At 40.7% G+C, this 18800-nt stretch overlaps 1 protein-coding gene across 1 annotated transcript in view; it reads left to right on the top strand.

Annotated features, from left to right (window-relative positions):
* The first annotated feature begins 13990 nt into the window (after positions 1-13990).
* The window catches only part of DYNLT3 (dynein light chain Tctex-type 3), an 11542-nt gene continuing 6732 nt past the window's right edge, over positions 13991-18800 (top strand). The window contains exons 1-2 of the mRNA XM_024116479.3: positions 13991-14092; positions 16549-16590. Coding sequence (XP_023972247.1) covers positions 14063-14092; positions 16549-16590 — 72 coding nt within the window. The 5' untranslated portion in view covers positions 13991-14062. The remainder of the gene's footprint in view (positions 14093-16548; positions 16591-18800) is intronic.

Raw genomic sequence — 18800 nt, 5'->3', positions numbered from 1 at the left:
TTTCTCCATCCGGAAATCCCTCAGGGTGCACAGTCAGGTGTGGGAGCAGCAACTGATGGCGTGGTGGCCACAACACCCCTTATTTACTGATATGGCAGGAGACTGTCTTTGTCCACACCCTCACAGGGTTTATACTTGCATGAAAGATACATGCAGTTTTGCAGTTACAATAAACCCTAGAAGGAGGGGGATTATAAACAAAGGGGGAATTTTAAAAAGTGTCTTACCATAGTCTGTGAGTGAGACAGAAAGAATAAATGTCGAAGAACTGGTAGAGGAATTACCACTTCTCAGAGAAGCAAGGGATAGCTAGGCTTGCAAGTGTGTTCTTACGTTAGGTGGCAAGAAGTTAAAGGACGTCTCATGTGATGGATTCAGTTTCTTGGTGAAGTGGGAAGCAATATTCTGATAATTCTGACAGGAATGTTCTGGAGTCAGAGGGTCGGAGAGTGGGGAGAATGTTTGTAATGGCCATGATGGAGAGCCAGAGCTGAGCCGACCACAGAATAATCCAGGGGTTTCCCCTGCTTTGCCGAAAACCCCACTGTGGATGGAAACCACAGAGTTATAGAGGCCCCACTCCGTTCACTGAAGGGCTTTCCCACCAGCCTGGATTTAGGTAGAGAAGAGGCAGATGAGTTGGATCATTTGAAGTGTTCCACCGTTAAATTGTTAGTCAACAAGGAATCGAAACCATAGTTTTCTTCACCTTGTGATAATTTCTAAAAGAAACAGCCAAAGCCAAATTCCAAAATGACTCCAAGAGAGACACCTCTAGTAGAAATCCCCCAGTGAGGGCCTCCTTCACATCTGAACGAATTCCTGCCACGCTGGCCTGATGTCCTCTCCATAAAGGCCGGCATTCTCCAGGCTCTGAATCCCACATTCTATCAAACATTAACTAGGGGTGAAACAGAGTTAAGACTACGTGGGCAGAAAACCCTATATAAACAGCTTTTATTGTACTCTATGCACTTGTCTTTGTCTCGAAGGAGACAGCTGAACCTTGAACATTTTAACTGGTGCTGATTCCTAATTTTTATACCTTGGAATAAAGGAATGAGAAATGTGTTTAATCATGCTGCTGCAGTGCATTGTTCAGCATCTGTGTCGTCCATGTCTTTACCTAAGGAGAATGGAATATAATGATGATTGTTATCATGAGAAATCTACCCACAGCAACATGAGTGGACCTAGACATTATCATACATTATCATGAGTGGACCTAGACATTATCATACTAAGCGAAGTCAGAAAAAGACAAATACCATATGATACCACTTATATGTGGAATCTAAAATATAACAGAAATGAGCATATCTACAAAACAGACTCACAGACAGAGAACAGACTTGTGGTTGCCAAAGGGGAGAGGGGGTGGGGGAGGGATGGATTGGGAGGTTGGGATTAGCAGATGCAAACTATTATATATAGAACGATAAACAACAAGGTCCTACTGTATAGCACAGGGAACTGTATTCAATATCCTGTAATAAACCATAATGGAAAAGAATATGAAAAAGAATGTATATATGTATAACTGTACTTTGTACAGAAGAAATTAACACAACACTGTAAATCAACTATACTTCAATAAAATTAAAAAAAAATCTAGCTGATCTCCCTGTGCTATGCAGCTGCTTCCCACTAGCTATCTATTTTATGTTTGGTAGTGTATATATGTCCATGCCACTCTCTCACTTCATCCCAGCTTACCCTTCCCCCTCCCGGTGTCCTGTGGGATAGGGAGGATGGGAAGGAGATGCAGGAGGGAGGGGATATGGGGATATATGTATATGTATAGCTGATTCACTTTGTTATAAAGGAGAAACTAACACACCACTGTAAACAATTTTACCCCAATAAAGATGTTAAAAAAATTAAAAAAAATAAAAAAACAAAACAAAAAAGTCTATCACAATCCCTTAAGGTCGACTGAGGTCAAACTATAGATGTTTATATTTGATTATGCATTTGAAAACCAGGGCTGTATGATGTGTTGAATATACATGTGTGATTAGTACTCGTGCTTAGCCAATGCTTTATTATGTGGAAAACGTGACACAAATGCTCATTTTGTTCATATTCAGTGTTATTTTCTCCCTGTACAAAACTTGTTTTAAAATTAACCACTTTAAAGGTTCTCATCTGGCCTGCGAATAAACATTTATAATGCGCTTTGCCCATGAAGAGGGTCATTAGCATGTAAACTTTGACAATGAATGATTTCCTGCAGATTTTTTTTTTTTTTTTTTTTTTTTTTTGCGGTACACGGGCCTCTCACCGTTGTGGCCTCTCCTGTTGCGGAGCGCAGGCTCAGCGGCCATGGCTCACGGGCCCAGCCGCTCCGCGGCATGTGGGATCCCCCCGGACCGGGGCACAAACCCGCGTCCCCTGCATCGGCAGGTGGACTCTCAACCACTGCGCCACCAGGGAAGCCCTCCTGCAGATTTTTGATGAGCAAAATGACTAAACTTAATGAAGGCATTTTATGCTTGTAAATACTTTACTCCAAGCCTTCAAAATCATCAAGAAATGTCCTTCATGAGACATGGTTCAGAAGAATCACAGAAATGAAGAGCTGGGTGAGACTTAATTGTTCTCTTTGCACCTGTACTTTCCCTAAATCAGTACAGAGCAGATTCATGAAGCACATTTATTTTTTAACCAGTTTATAGTTCCCATCAGTGCAATAAAGCACTATAATAGACAACAGGGTCAGGTTATATACCCTGAATGAAAAGGTCAGCCTTTCTTCTCACTAAAAGACAGACAATAAATAAGAAACCGATTATTTTTCTCTGTAATGGAAGGAAATATTCTGAGTCTTTAGATGTTTCAACTTTGCACTTTGTGGATGAGATGGGCATGGATTGCCCATGACATACACAGAAGTTTTAGTTAAGAAAATGTTCAAAAATTACTACCTTCGCTAGAAATGGCAGGAGCAGGAGGGACCAAAACATACAAATAAACGAATCCTCCAAACCTTAGCCCCCAACATTCTTACTGTTGTCATGAAATTGTGAGGACAAGCAGAGCTTGTCACCTTTAGCTACATGAACAAGTCCTAACTCATAATAAAAATTCACACAGAGACAAGGACAGGAAAAAGAGATAGACATCTCATATGGAATTTATGAGTTTGGAGGAGAGGATCAACCTGTATGGAAAAGTCCTTCTTTTTCTTCCCTGGTTCCTGCTTACTCCCCCCGCCCAGCTCCCGTCACTCCCCACAGCCAATGCGCTCAGAACACCCCATATATACAAAGTTTCTATACTCCTAGGAATCCCCGGGTCCCCTGGCTTCGCTGCCCGCAATGGGCTATAAAGGAGGCACCAAGTAGGAGAGGCTCCTCCTTGCTCTTTAGATCTTGGCCTCAAAAGGTTTTATTTTCAATCATTTGAATTTCTTTTTTTTTCTTTTTATTTTTTTGCGGTACGCGGGCCTCTCACCACTATGGCCTCTCCCGTTGCGGAGCACAGGCTCCAGACGCGCAGGCCCAGCGGCCATGGCTCACGGGCCCAGCTGCTCCGCGGCTTGTGGGATCCCCCCAGACCGGGGCACGAACCCGTGTCCCCTGCATCGGCAGGCGGACTCCCAACCACCGCGCCACCAGGGAAGCCCCAATCATTTGAATTTCTGACGCTTACTCTCTTTCTTCCCATCTCACTTCTTCTAGAACCCTCACCACAGTAATTCTCTGACCCCATTTGGACCTTGAAAGCAAAGACCCTATCACTTTTCCACTGTCCATCATTACTTACCCAGCTTAGAAACCATGAGCTATCTGCACAGTCTCTTCACTGAAAATGCCTTCAGATCCCATGTGCCGTTCCTCCTCAATTAGAATCACCTGGAAAAATCCCCCCCCCACCTTAACTCTACTGTTCTGCAGGTGCTTCCAAGGGCTGAACGTGGCTAGAGCCCGTAACTTCGATAATTGTTTTCACTTTGAAATAACGACCACAAAGCCCAATGGAGTTGCCTTAAGTCTTACCATATTTTCCTAATTAATTCTTTCCTTCGCTCTCTGAGAAAACACTAACTTCCAATTTCTAATCTAACTTCTAGCCTAACTCCCAAGTTCTCATCTAACTTCTTAACATTCAAATGATTGCTTAAACATTTTCTCAGAGGAGCCTTCCCTCATCACCTCATGTAAAAGAGACTCTCCCCATTCACACTTTATTCCCTTACTTTGCTTAAATCATTTCTGTAACAGTTATAACAAACTACCTGACATCATATACACACACACACATATATATGCACAAAAATATATAGTATTTGCATATTGGCCCACTTCTTCCACTAGATCATAAACTCCAGAGAGACAGGGACTTTCTCCCGTTCACCCACATCTAACATAGGATTTCTCAACTTGAGCACTATTGATATTTTGCGCAAAATAATTTTTGTCGTGGGGGTGGGTTGTCCTGTGCATTGTAGAATGTTTAGCAGCAACCCTGACCCTCTACTCATTATATGCAGTACCATCCACCCTAGTTATAACAATCAAAACTGTCTCCAGGGCTTCCCTGGTGGCGCAGTGGTTGCGAGTCCGCCTGCCGATGCAGGGGACACGGGTTCGTGCCCCGGTCCGGGAAGATCCCACGTGCCGCGGAGCGGCTGGGCCCGTGAGCCATGGCCGCTGAGCCTGCGCGTCCGGAGCCTGTGCTCCTCAACGGGAAAGGCCACAACAACGAGAGGCCCGCGTACCGCGGAAAAAAAAAAAAAACTGTCTCCAGATGCTTCCAAATATCCCTGGGGTCCAAGAGGGGGCAAAAATCGCCCCTGATTGAGACCCACTGCTCTAACACAATACTTAGCACTAGTGGGTGCTAAGCAAACGTTTGATGAATGAATGAATCACCAAACCATAGGTCACTGAAAAAACCCAAGAATTAATGTTATTGTCCGAACTTCCAGCAGAACTGTATTTAAACCTTACCGGCAAAAGTGAACTTACCTTGTTTTAATGACACGGCGGTGGGATTAAAATTGATTTTGTACCAAGGGTTCTCAGCCGTGACTGCATGTTATAATAATCTGGATGAAGGTTTTGAAAAACTACTGATGCCAGGCCCTTCTTCAGAACAATTAAATGAGAATCTCAGGGGGTGGTGTCCAGCATAGAGACTTTTAAAAACCTCATCCTGTGATCCTGATTTGCAGTCTGTGTTCAAATCCTGTTCTTTTCAATCCTCCGAAGACCAATTTCATAGCATAGCAATCCTCATAGATAGGGCATTTCTCCTCATACATCTGCATTATTGATCAGCGTTTTTGGAATGGAAGAAAGCATATGTCAGCATAGTAACTTCCTGGGCCATCTGTATCTTCTATTCCCTGCCCCATTGTTGATCCATGTTCATCCTAAGTAAGCCAATTTAAAAATTAATGTTCTCCAGATGTAGAAAACAAACTTATGGTTACCAGGGGGTAAGCGGGGGAGGGATAAATTGGAAGATCGGGACTGACATATACACACTACTATATATAAAATAGATACCTAATAAGGACCTATCATATAGCACAGGGAACTGTACTCAGTACTCTGTAGTGACCTATACGGGAAAAGAATCTAAAAAAGAGTGGATATATGATTATGTGCTGTTTGTATATTTTGACCTGCTGTATAGCACAGGGAACTCTACTCAGTACTCTGTAGTGACCTATACGGGAAAAGAATCTAAAAAAGAGTGGATATATGTATATGTATAGCTGATTCACTTTGCTGTTCACCTGAAACTAACACAACGTTGTAAATCAACTATACTCTGATAAAAATTTTAAAAAATTAGTGTTCTACTCTTGATAATTAGTTCTGGTAATGAGAAAAATTGTATTACCTTGCAATTTTCTTTTATGATAATGGCTTATGCTATGGAATAAAACTTATTCTGTCATATTGGGACCAGATACCACAAAGGCTTTAAAATACTATGATGTGAAAGTGTTCACTTATAGTGGCTTACATACTGGAAACAAAAGATTATAGAAGCAGATATCCAAAACAGGACCTATAGGGAAGCAGGGCTAGTATTACAAATTGGAGAGTTCCATCTATTTACATAACATATGATGCTCTACTAGTGAGAACATTAATAACTATGATTTTAAGTGTCTTATCAAGTATACAGAGTTTTTCATTCCCAAAGTAATAACTAGTGGCTTGAAAAATGAACTCTGGTTCTCAAAGATGAACAGCTCTGAAGTAAAATTAATATTTTCTAATCCTAGAAAAGGTTTCTTATGGGAGTATGTGTTTCTCCGATTTGAAATCGAAGGACCATCAGCTACAAAACAAATAGGCATAATATCTATCACCATATTGCAATCATTGTTCATAAAAATAATGTTGATTAAATTCCCCATGCAAGATTATCTAGTTCTTATAAAGTTCTGTTTGTGTTTCAAAAGAATAAATATTCTGTGGTTGTTGCATTGTGTTCTACACATCAATTAGATAAAATGTATTCATCATGTTGTTTAAATCTCCTATATTCTTTCTGATGTATATTTTTGGCAACTTGTCGTGTCACCTATAGAGGGAGCGGTATTAAAATCTCCCATATGATTATGAATTTATCTATTTCATCTTTTAATTCTATTAATTTTTACTTGTGTTTTAAGGCAATTTGTTAAGTGCTTACAAATGTAGGACGGTTATGCCTACCTAGTGAATTAACTCTTTTATCATTGTGAAATGTATCTTTTCCTCAAGAAATACTTTTTGCCTTAGAGCCTCCTTTATCTGATATTAATTTATATATGCCACAAATATATTATTAATATATAGTATATGTGTATATATTAATATATATATGATAATGTTGCATGGTATATCTTTTCCATCATTTTACTTTCAACTTTTATGCATCCCTGATATTTTTTATGTGTCACTTGTAAACAGCATATAGATGGGTTATATTTTGTTTTGCCTCTGGTCTTTTAGATGAAACATATGATCTAGTTATATTTATCATAGTTATGACATATTGAGGTTAAAATATATTATCTTATTGCTTGGTACCTATTTGTCCCACCTCTACTTTGTTATTTTTTCCTCTCCTTTCTTGCCTTGTTTTGAGGTATTTTTATTATTCCATTTCCCCACTCTATTAGCTTAGCAGCTATACATTTCTTTTTAACTTTTCCTTTATTGCTTATCATATACAAAATGCATCCTTGACTTGTCAAAATACAACTTGATACTTTTACCCACTTCACTGACAATGAAGGGGTCTTTGAACGCTTTAACTAAATTTTTTTTTCCTCTCAACTGATATTGTTATCCTGTATTTTAATTTGACATATCTGTTAAACTTCATAAGACATTATCATTATTGTTTTATAGAGTTGATAATCATTAAATTATCCCCAAATTTACTCCTTTACTCTTCATTTCTATTTTGCCCAGATTTCTATCCAGGATTATTTGTCTTTTGCCAAAATAACAGATTTTTTTTAAGAAGCATCACGTTTTATTTATTATTTTTAAATTTTTTTTAAAGGGAAATTTATTTTATTTATTTATTTATTTATGTTTGGCTGCATTGGGCCTTTGTTGCTGCGTGCAGTCTTTCTCTAGTTGCAGCGAGCAGGGGCTACTCTTCGTTGCAGTGCACGGGCTTCTCACTGCGGTGGCTTCTTTTGTTGTGGAGCACGGGCTCTAGGTACGCGGGCTTCAGTAGTTGTGGCATGTGGGCTCAGAAGTTGTGGCTTGCAGGCTCTAGAGCACAGGCTCAGTAGTTGTGGTGCATGGGCTTAGTTGCTCCTTGGCATGTGGGATCTTCCCGGACCAGGGCTCGAACCCATGTCCCCTGCACTGGCAGGCAGATTCTTAACCACTGTGCCACCAGGGAAGCCCCAAAATAATAGATTTTTGTATTTCTTGAAGTGTACTTCTGCTGGTGACTAATTTTCTCAGTTATTTGCCTAATTTTTTATTACTTCATCTTCATTTTTGAAGGTTATTTGTGCTGGGTACACATTCTAAGTTCACGGAATTTTCTTCAGTATTTTGAAGGTGTCAAAATGCATTATCATTGAAGGCAAATGCATTGTCTTTGGTTTTCTATTGTTTCTGTGAGCAGTTAGACGTCAGTCTTCTTGTTTGACTTTTGTAAGTAATTTGTCTTCTTTGTTGGGAGGGGATGCTACTTCATAATTTTTTGGCTTCCTTTGGTTTTCAATCATTATACTGTGATGTGCCAAAATATAGGTTTTATTTTATTCATTCTGCTTGGGGAATCTTAGGGATTCTTAGACCTGTGGCTTGAGGTCTGTGCTAGATATTCTCTGCCTCTCTACATCCATGCTTTGACCCCTCTGCCTTGGGAAGCTGACCTATATGGATTACAATAGCTCCCATGCCCTCTGGTTTCAAGTTGAGTGCAGCCAATGAGGAGCATTAGTAGGAGATCAGAGGGAGGGTGAACAGATCAGGGTAATTATTCCTCTGGCTCCCTTTTTGGGAGGCACCCTGGGTTTGCTGTATTCCTTGACAAAAGGTTACTGTTCCTCTCAAAGTGGCCTTCTCTACATGATTGCTTAAGCCTCTCTTTCCCCTTAAACTTTTGGGCCTGGAAGTGGTGACAGCCCCAGCATTGCTAGCCCCAGGTTCTTGTAATATCAATAGTCATTCACCAGCCCACACCTTTGTAATTTGTCCCTTTGTAAATGAGCCCCCCTCAATTTATGCCAATTGGAGTGTGCCATCTTCTTCATCCTGGCAACCTGACTGATACAGTAACTAGTACCAAAAGTAGCCTGTGATGGTTAATCTTAGGTGTCAAGTTTTCTGAGCCATGGTGCCCAGATATTTAGTCAAAGATTATTTTGAATGTTTCTGTGAGGGTATTTTTGAATGAGATGTACATTTAACTCAGTGGACTTTGAGTAAAGCAGATTGCCCTCCATAATGTGGGTGGGCCTCATCTAATCAGTTGAAGGACTGAATAAAACAAAAGGCTGACCTCCCCCAAGTAAAAGAGAATTCTCTAGCAGACTGCATTCTGATTTCATCTGCAACATAGGCTCTCCTGGTTCTACAGAAGGCTGCCTTTGGACTTGAAATGCATCTCTTTCCTGAATCTTCAGGTTGCTGGCCTTCCCCATCAGATTCTGGGCTCACCAAGCCTCCACAACTGTGTAAGCCAATTCCTTAAGATAAATTCCTTTCTCTATATACACACATCCTATTGGTTCTGTTTCTCTGGAGAACCCTGACTCATACAGGGTATCAGGAATTAGATCCTCATGAAATAAATCCTTAAATGTTCATATTCTGAGGAAGTTCATGGATAATCTTCCTGCTGAGAATCATGAGGCATGAGTAATTCATAGCATGAGACGACATCATGATTACTCACATTACCACCAGAGGGTGAAATGCATGTGGAGGGCAAGGCATTGGGGGTCATGTTGTTGTAGCATAGTAAAAAAGTACTAATAAAGATTGGAGAGTCGCCTGGAATCTTACTGTAACTTTGGAAAGCACATATAGGGAAAACAGAAATTAAGAGTGATGAATATAAAATTTAAAACATGCACTAAAAAATTAGAAGGCCTCCAGGACAGGTTTGCCAGAGTCCCTCATTTTCCATAATTGTCCAACATCACATTGAACCATGACATTACAATGGTAATCACTAGGTCCATATAAATGCAACAGATGTGCAGTTTAAAATGTGCTGCTTTAACCTAAGTGTCCATCAACAGATGAATGGATAAAGAAAACGTGGCACATATATACAATGGAATATTACTCAGCCATAAAAAGAAATGAAACTGAGTTATTTGTAATGAGGTGGATAGACCTGGAGTCTGTCATACAGAGTGAAGTAAGTCAGAAGGAGAAAAACAAATACCGTATGCTAACACATATATATGGAATCTAAGAAAAAAAAATGCCATGAAGAGATTAGTGGTAGGACGGGAATAAAACACAGACCTACTAGAGCATGGACTTGAGGACATGGGGAGGGGGAAGGGTAAGCTGTGACGAAGTGAGAGAGTGGCAGGGACATATATGCACTACCAAATGTAAATTAGATAGCTAGTGGGAAGCTGCCGCATAGCACAGGGAGATCACCTCTGTGCTTTGTGACCACGAGAGGGGTGGGATAGGGACGGTGGGAGGGAGGGAGACACAAGAGGGAAGAGATATGGGAACATATGTATATGTATAAATGATTCACTTTGTTGTAAAGGAGAAACTAACACACTATTGTAAAACAGTTATACTCCAATAAAGATGTTAAATAAATAAATAAATAAATAAAATGTGCTGCTTGGGCTTCCCTGGTGGCACAGTGGTTAAGAATCAGCCTGCTAATGCAGGAGACACGGGTTCGAGCCCTGGTCCGGGAAGATCCCACATGCCACGGAGCAACTAAGCCCATGCACCACAACTACTGAGCCTGCGCTCTAGAGCCCGTGCTCCGCAACAAGAGAAGCCGCTGCAATGAGAACCCCGTGCACCTCAACAAAGAGTAGCCCCCACTCGCCGCAACTAGAGAAAGCCTGCGCGCAGCAACGAAGACCCAACGCAGCCAAAAATAAATAAATAAATAAATAAATATTTTTTTTAAAAAATGTGCTGCTTAACACATACAGGTGACCCATCAACTACGGTATCATTCTAATGTGAGAACAAGTTGGTCATGCAACCACCTGAAACCAAAAACATTAGCCATAATTTGTGTCCTACATATAAGATGGTGGAGTTGGAAGAGGCTCAAGTAACATGAAATAGTTGTGATAGTCTCTGCCTCTGTAGCTGGTCAAGAGGAGGAATGTTGAGGGCAAACGTGGTAGACTGTTATCAGGTTCCTGAACTATTCATTATGGACTCCACCATACCCACCTCCCCAACACACATCAGTGTAAATAAATCCTTACTGAATTATTATATTTTGAGTGTTCCTCTGCTTCCTCTAGAAGATCTGATTAATAAGTTCTTCGATCATTTTTGGAAGATCTTCAGCTATTATTTCATCAAATATTGCTTCTGTCCATTCCCTCTCATCTCCATTTGGAACTCCAATTATATGCGTTAAACATTCTCATGGTGTTCCTTTTGCCTCTACGATTTCTTACATATTTTATATTCATTTATGCCCCATTCCGAATATTTTCTTGTGACCTGTTTTTAAAATTTCACTAATTAAATCTTCAGCTTTGTCTAAACTACTATAGAACCCATCCTTTAAATTTTCAATCTTGGTTATTGTGTTTTGCACTTCTAGAAATTCCATTTGGATATTTTTCATACTTTCCAGTTCTTTGAGGAAATTCTTAATATTATCTCAAATACATTAAGCACATACATTTTAAAGCCTATTCTGATAATTCCACCATCTAGATCCCTTGTTGTGTTGTTCCCATTGTCTGTTGATTTAGGATAATGTTGTTTTGTCTCTGTATGTGCCTAGTTATATTTTATTGTGCATCCGATGATATACGTGAACAATTATGTATCTAATTTGAGGCCTAGGATGATGTTTTCTTCCTCCAGAAAGAATTTACATTTGCTTCTGGAAGTTGGCTAGAGGCATTAGCAATGCCAGATCACCTTAATTCAATTTCAGGAATTGAAGTGATTTAAAACTGAGCTTCAGTGCCTGCAAGATCAAGTTTTATTGTTTGACACCTTTTCCTAGGGTGTAATCCTTGGATTCTCAACCCCAAATATGATTGTTACCAAAGATCTCCTCCTTGGCAGGGCATGGAATCTGATTATTTTACCTCTTGGCTCATAAGCAAAAGGCTTTGCATCTTCTATCCCCACAGGGGGAAAATATTTGTCCCAAATGCTCTGCTCGTGCTTCTAGGTTGCATGCTTCTCCAGGTCTTAGATGCATAATTCTTCCCCATATTATTAAAACTCCAATTCCTTTGAGCAAATGCTTATTATATTTTGTACAACCTTCCTAATTGGCAGTGAAAGGGTTAGTTCTAATTACTTAGACCACCATTACAGAAGCCTTTAAATATAATTTGAATGGTTTATAAAATGGGTCTAAATGTTTTATCAGTTACTTCTATGAAGAACACTTCTCAACAATAGAATCTATTAAGATTTGGAGGAAAAATAATTATTAAAATCTCTCAAACAGAAATTGCATATAGCTATTTTAAGCATAAATCCAGATATAAAATATTATTCATGAAAGCAAGATTGAGGGTCTCATTAAAAGATTTGAAAGATTTCATTTGGAAGTTTTTACAAATTAAATTTTAACACCTTTTTAATTTTATTTTTTCCTTACAATTATATAACTTAAAGAAAATATTTTTTAATCAAACACCATAAAAATACCCCAAAGCCCCTCTAGTTCACTCCAGTGTATCATGCAAATATTACTATCTTATCTATATGAACCACAGCATGAAAATAGTTGGTAAGGACTTTCCTACCAACAATTATTTCACATCCCTTTTTCCTTTCCAGTAGCACTCACTTTTCACCATAGAAGGTGAAAATACTAAACATGTGTTTTCCCATAGGTTTTGCCAAGGGAGGAATCACATGACTGAATGTTGGCAAATGGGAGGGACCTCAGGAGAAGACTCCACGGGACTTCAAGTAAAGATTTGCCTTCCTAAAGTAAATTGATCAACCCAAGTCAATGTCCATTTTCTTCATTGGATGTGATACCTTCATTCCTTGTGATACCAGAACTGCTGCAGCCACGTGTGGCCATGACTAAATATTGCTGATATGTTGAGGATAGTAGAATGGAAAGATGGAAAGCACAGAGACTCCAAAAAGTTGCTGAGCAACTGAACCAACGTGGAACACCTCTACCTCTGTATTTCTGGATATGCCAGAAAACAAATGTCCTTAGTATTTCAGCTCATCGTACTTGAATCTTCTGTTACTTGCAACCAGGATACTAACTAATAAAGCTATGGTGGTTTTAAAGCATGGTCCCCAAATTGTTTGACACTTGTGCCGTTGAAAGGTAGGCAGCTTCTAGAAGCTGGAAAAGGCAAGGAAATGGATTCTCTTCTCGAGCCTCCAAAGGGAACGTAGTCCTGCAGACTCATTTTAGATTTCTGACCTCTAGTATTGTAAAACAATAAATTTGTGCTGCTTTAAGCCACTAAATTTATGATAATTTGTTACAGCAGCAATACAGTGATTAAGAACTTGGGTGCTGCTAGCTGCTATCAGCCTCCTTAAGTTTAAATCCTTCTACTACTTGCTGGATATATGACCTTTGGCAAATTAAACTCTCTGTACCTCAGTTTCATCTTGAAAGATGGGATGATGGTAACAGAACCAAACCTGCTGGGTTCTCACGGGTTTAAATTAGAAAATCCTTAGGATTATCTGAAACTTCGTAATTTTAAAATAAAGGTAACCATTATTCTGCTAATATTTACAATTTGATTTAGTATATTTGTACTTTCTCTCCTACAAATTAAAGTTTTTTTGTTTTTTTTTACATAGTCATGGAGGAGGAGGGGTGTAAGAGCATCTGCTTCAGGGGTTGTAGTACATACAGCATCTCATTTGATCCTCACAACCAGCCATGAAATAGGTGTAATTTTGTTTTCATACGAGAAAACTGAGGCTGTGGGAGGTTAATTTTTCCAAGTGACATAGCTAGTAAGAAGACAAATCAAAGCAGCTTGTTCACCATTGCATTCACTACACTTATTTGCTGGATGATGATGCACGAATATGTGCAAATAACCATGGCAGTGGGCACTCATAAATACTGCAGAGTTTAGACGGACTGACACTAGGCCACCCCATCTGACCCACACCGGCACAAATCCCAGCTTTTTAACACCCAACCCTGGTTTCCAGAAAGGTTGGAGGTAACAGAGAGACACTTCCAGTCGCAGGAATCCTGCGGGAGGGTGGGATGGGAGTGGGGGGCGGGGGGGAGGAAGGTGGTAACGCTGTGACGCAAAGGCGGGGCCTGCATGGGGAACGCCCCGGGCCATAACCGAGGGGCGGGGCCTCCCCGGGGCCAGTACGCGGCCGCGTAGCTAGACCTGCCCATCCCTCAGCCCCCTAGGAGAGCTGGCGCCGCCATGGAGGAGTACCATCGCCCCTGCGACGAGGTACCGCCCCTTCACCGCCCGCGAGCGACCCCCGTCCGCCTCGGCGCTTAGTCTTGGCCGGGTGGTCTCCCGGCACCCGGCGGCCCCGAGAGTTGGGGTGCGGCGTCCTCCGAGCCCGGGTCCTCTCCTCGGGGCCCGGGATCCGCCCCGCCCATCCTCGGCTCCCCACCCCGAGGCCCTGAGGGTGGGCTGAGAGTCGGGGTGGCAGGGGCTGCTGGGAGCATAGGGGGCTGGCAGTGGTGTCGGGGCCTAGGGGTGGAAGGCCTGACTTGGAGTGCGTGGGGTAGGGATGGGGTGGAGGGAGCCCCGGTCTGCAGGGCGGGCCTGGGGAACCGGTCTTCCCGGCTGCTTCCTCCGCCCCTTGGTGTCCCCAAAGCAGCTGCCGCATCCCCGCCAAGCGAGGCCCTGGTGGCAGAGCCGCTCCCGCTCCCGGGCACTCTCGTCTGGGTGGTTTGGAAGGAGGCGCCTTATGGATTAGGAGCCCTTGCTTACTGACTCAGGCTTCCCGAAGCCTCACCCGAATCCCGTGATGTCATCTGTCATCTTCCTGTTACTGATGGGGGACTCTGACTTTCATGGCGGCTAAGTGACTTGCCCAAAGTTAGAACTGCCAGGAATGACAGATGCTCCATTTGAACCCAGACCTCTGACTACACAACTACAACTCTGGCTTCACTTTAACCACGATGAGGATGAGGCCTGTTGGATCCCAGGATAACCTGTGACATGGCAGTATAAACAAAGATATCTTCTGTCCACTGGTAGCCACAGGTGAATGGTGCGGTGAAGTAAAAGTAGGCAGGCACGTGGTGGAGGTGCAGCATAAAATGGTGTATCATTAGACCCCTGAAAGGGGCTTCTGGACCATTCCATCTTTAGGATGTGGGCTTCTGCAGAAGCTAAAACCACATTTAAATTCATTACTTCTATGCTGCAGGTGGCATATACACTTCAAGGTTAGTGGTAAAGTATTCTTATTTTAGAAATTGAAGCACAAGCAATTTCACCCTCAAGAAGCACTAGTCTGCTGACTCCTAAGAGGTTCTGTACTGCAGTACCCGCTAAATACCTATATTTAAAAAGAAATAAAATTACATGTGTTACCATGGCCACCCAGTACAACCTGATTATTGGGTGACCTTCCAAATTGAAGTGGAATGGACATCGCATTTAATTTGTAGACCACTTTTGAAAATAGATAAGGACCTTATTTGAAGGTAAAATGACCATTTTAATAGGGGCAGTTGTGACACCTGTTTTCATGATATTTCTGATTACTTAGGGTATTTTTATTCCTTTGTTGTTGGGGAATTATCCGGTGTAATTAAATGAGTTGAAAATATTTTAAATCTGTACTCAAGATGATACTTATTTTCAGAATTTACTTGGTTTTTGAACTGTTTTGTTGTATAGTGGGATTTACAAACATGCTGTCATACAGCACCTAAAAAATGTCTCTATGGAAACAAATCATGTACTACCTGAAGTGCTTTGGTTTAGATTGCAATCTTATCACGTAGCCTAGTTCTTGACTCTAGGACATTTCCTTGTCATTAATGGTTGCTTTTAACTCAAGCTTGTATCAAGCCACTCCACAGGAAAGAATAAGTTGCCAGACCTGTTAAATGACAGGTCTACATAGATTATAGGTCTAACATATTATTTATATGTTATAAAGTGACATTAATTTGGAATGATCAAGTATTTTCATAACCTTTAACTCAGAAAAGCCACATTTTTGCCAAGCATAAGTTAAAAACAAACTTGAAACTTATCTATTCAGCATTCTTTTCTCACTCCCCCTCATTCTCACTTAGCTGCAACTATTTCCTGTGTACTGATAACACATCCTTATACCCACCTCCTATTTCCTGAGCTTTACAATCCAATGATCCTCAATCTCTGGTGTTCATCAGAATCACCAGTAAAGCACTTTTTTTTTCTTGTGCTGTCCATATCTATTTAAAAATTTTTAAATTTTATATTGGAGTCTAGTTGATTTACAGTATTGTGTTAGTTTCAGCTGTACAGCAAAGTGATTCAGTTATACATATACACATATCTATTCTTTTTCAGATTCTTGTCCCATATAGGTTATTACAGAGTATTGAGTAGAATTCCCTGTGCTATACAGTAGGTCCTTGTTGATTATCTGTTTTATATATAGTAGTGTTATATGAGTAAAGCACTTTTTAAAAAAACATAGTTGCCCAGGCTCTGCCTCAGAACTTATCAATCAAAATCTCCATGGAGGTAGGTGGGGAAAGCGTTTTGCGATTTTAAAGACGATCAAGGTAGGATTTGTAGCCTCAGTAGACTCAATGCCCCTTTTCACTGTGGTCTCCTGTCACTAAAACCTGTCTAGGCCAGCCTAGGTTATTCTGTGTAGCATCACAGCTACCAGGAAAAGGAAGTCTGTGTAGAAGACAACTTTATCTTTTGTTTTCCATCTTTAGGTCGGCTTCAATGCTGATGAAGCCCACAATATCGTTAAAGAGGTGAGTTACGTATCTGGTTCATCTTGAAGATTGATGCATTGGTTGAAATTTTAAAAAGCTGTGTTTTGACTTTCAGCACAAAGTTAGAAACCTTAGTATTAGAGCAAGATTTTTCATATTTATTCACTAATTCTTTATAGGGGTGCTTCTATGTTTGTTATGTTGGATGCTATCAGGCATCTTGGGGCTTACCCTGAAAGGGATATTTAAATATTGATCTAGAAAACTGGTTGGCTGTTTTCTAAAACTGATTCTGTCTTTTGAATAAAAGAACTTTCATTCCAGTGGGGCCAAATATTATTTTAAATGTTAATGCCCTAAAAGTATATAGGTAAATTATATGTATAGTATAATAAACATATAATTATAGTATATTCATACATATATGTGTGTGTATATATATATATATCAAGTAAATAAAAGACCCTAGCAATATCTGCTTTGGTTATTGTATGCTTTTTTTTTTTAGCCCAATACTAAAAGTATATAGGTAAATTATATGTATAGTATAATAAACATATAATTATAGTATATTCATACATATATGTGTGTGTATATATATATATATATCAAGTAAATAAAAGACCCTAGCAATATCTGCTTTGGTTATTGTATGCTTTTTTTTAGCCCAATATAACTGGAAAAGTAGGGACCTCCAGTGGTTAAGACTCTGCACTCCCAATGCAGGGGGCATAGGTTCGATCCCTGGTCAGGGAACTAAGATCCTGCATGCCGCATGGCATGGCTGCACACACACACACACACAAAGATTGGAAAAGTAATCACTTAATATCTTTTAATATCTTTTAGACACTGATATGACGGTAAATCAGATTCTTCAGAAAAATATTTGAAATATGATATCTGGTCCTCGTGTTAGGCAAATAGACAAGCAGTTCTCTTTGGGACTCAATGTTGGCAGAGGAACTTTAATTATTCTAGTGGTATCACATACAGACTAACCGTGGGTAAGGTATTTATGAACACTTTTAATAGTCCTGAGTCATTTTTAACTGTGCCAAATCCTAGAAAAAAATAAGCTGGCCCGGAAGGCAGGCTTGTATTGTGGGCATGGCTGTTGCGGCCTGTGTCCTAGCAGCAGGCCCCAACTACCTTTAGGCTTGGCTGGATTGGCTTGCCCTCTGGGCACTGAGCACTGTCTCAGTCCTGAGACGATGCCTTACCTGCCTGAATGCTTAGGGCACGAGCTCACCCAGAACTCACCCAGGGCTGGCCTCGTAAAACTAGGATCAACCTGAGGTCTGAGAGAGCTGGATAGGCACCTGAAAATCCCACCATATTTTAATAGTTCAAAATCATGTATTAGAACTTTGTAGCCAGGAATATATCATTATTAAAACAAAATGCAAATGTTTTCGATACCTTGACAATGCAAAAGCACAAATGAGGGCAATGGGGGGGTGGAAGAAGGGATGGAGGTCATGGGAGGGCAGGAGTGATAACAGCCTCAAAGTGGAAAGTCAAAAGAGACTGTCCTTGGTGGATGGAACATGAAGCAAAGGATGCTGGGGTATTGGAGGAATCTTTTAAATAGTACCTTCTTCTTTACCCACATTATGAACCATATGAAAAGACCAAAGAGTTAGTAGAAAGAGAACCAAATATCACCTTTATTATTGATAAAAACTGAGTTGGAGATTGTAGCTTGTTTTGCTAACTCCCTACCTGTTCAGTTCAGACCTTGGAAGAGGAATCCAAGGGAAAGTTAGAGTCAGCAGAGAGAAACACTCAACCAGGCTGGTGCCTTTCATTGGTCTGGGTGAAGAGGGAAGGAGAAACCAAATACCCAAGTCCAAGGCATTTGGGAGATTGGCTCTCCCAGATGAGAAGGGTACCAACCAGTAACTCACTCCACCTCCATGGGGAGGAATAATAACAGGTGGGACGAGAGGCCAGGCATGATAAGGAAAAAATCCTCTGCGTGGAAGGAAACATCCGGAGTAGAAAAGAAACATGCTCCTAATAGTGTAAATATATTGAAGTAAAAATAGCAAATTCATTATATTGAGGGATGTGGGGAGAGGGGGCAGGAGGTGGCAGGTGGTCCTAGGGAACTAAATTTTCATCTGTCATAGCAGGAACTCTAGGGATGTTGTCTATAATTCATAAATCAAGAAATAGCGGGGCTTCCCTGGTGGCGCAGTGGTTGAGAGTCCACTTGCCGATGCAGGGGACACGGGTTCGTGCCC

This window comes from Physeter macrocephalus, chromosome 21 (genome assembly GCF_002837175.3).
Source record: "Physeter macrocephalus isolate SW-GA chromosome 21, ASM283717v5, whole genome shotgun sequence".
NCBI lineage: Eukaryota > Metazoa > Chordata > Mammalia > Artiodactyla > Physeteridae > Physeter > Physeter macrocephalus.
Note: the sequence above shows the minus strand (reverse complement) of the source record. Positions and strands in the feature narration are given on the sequence as shown.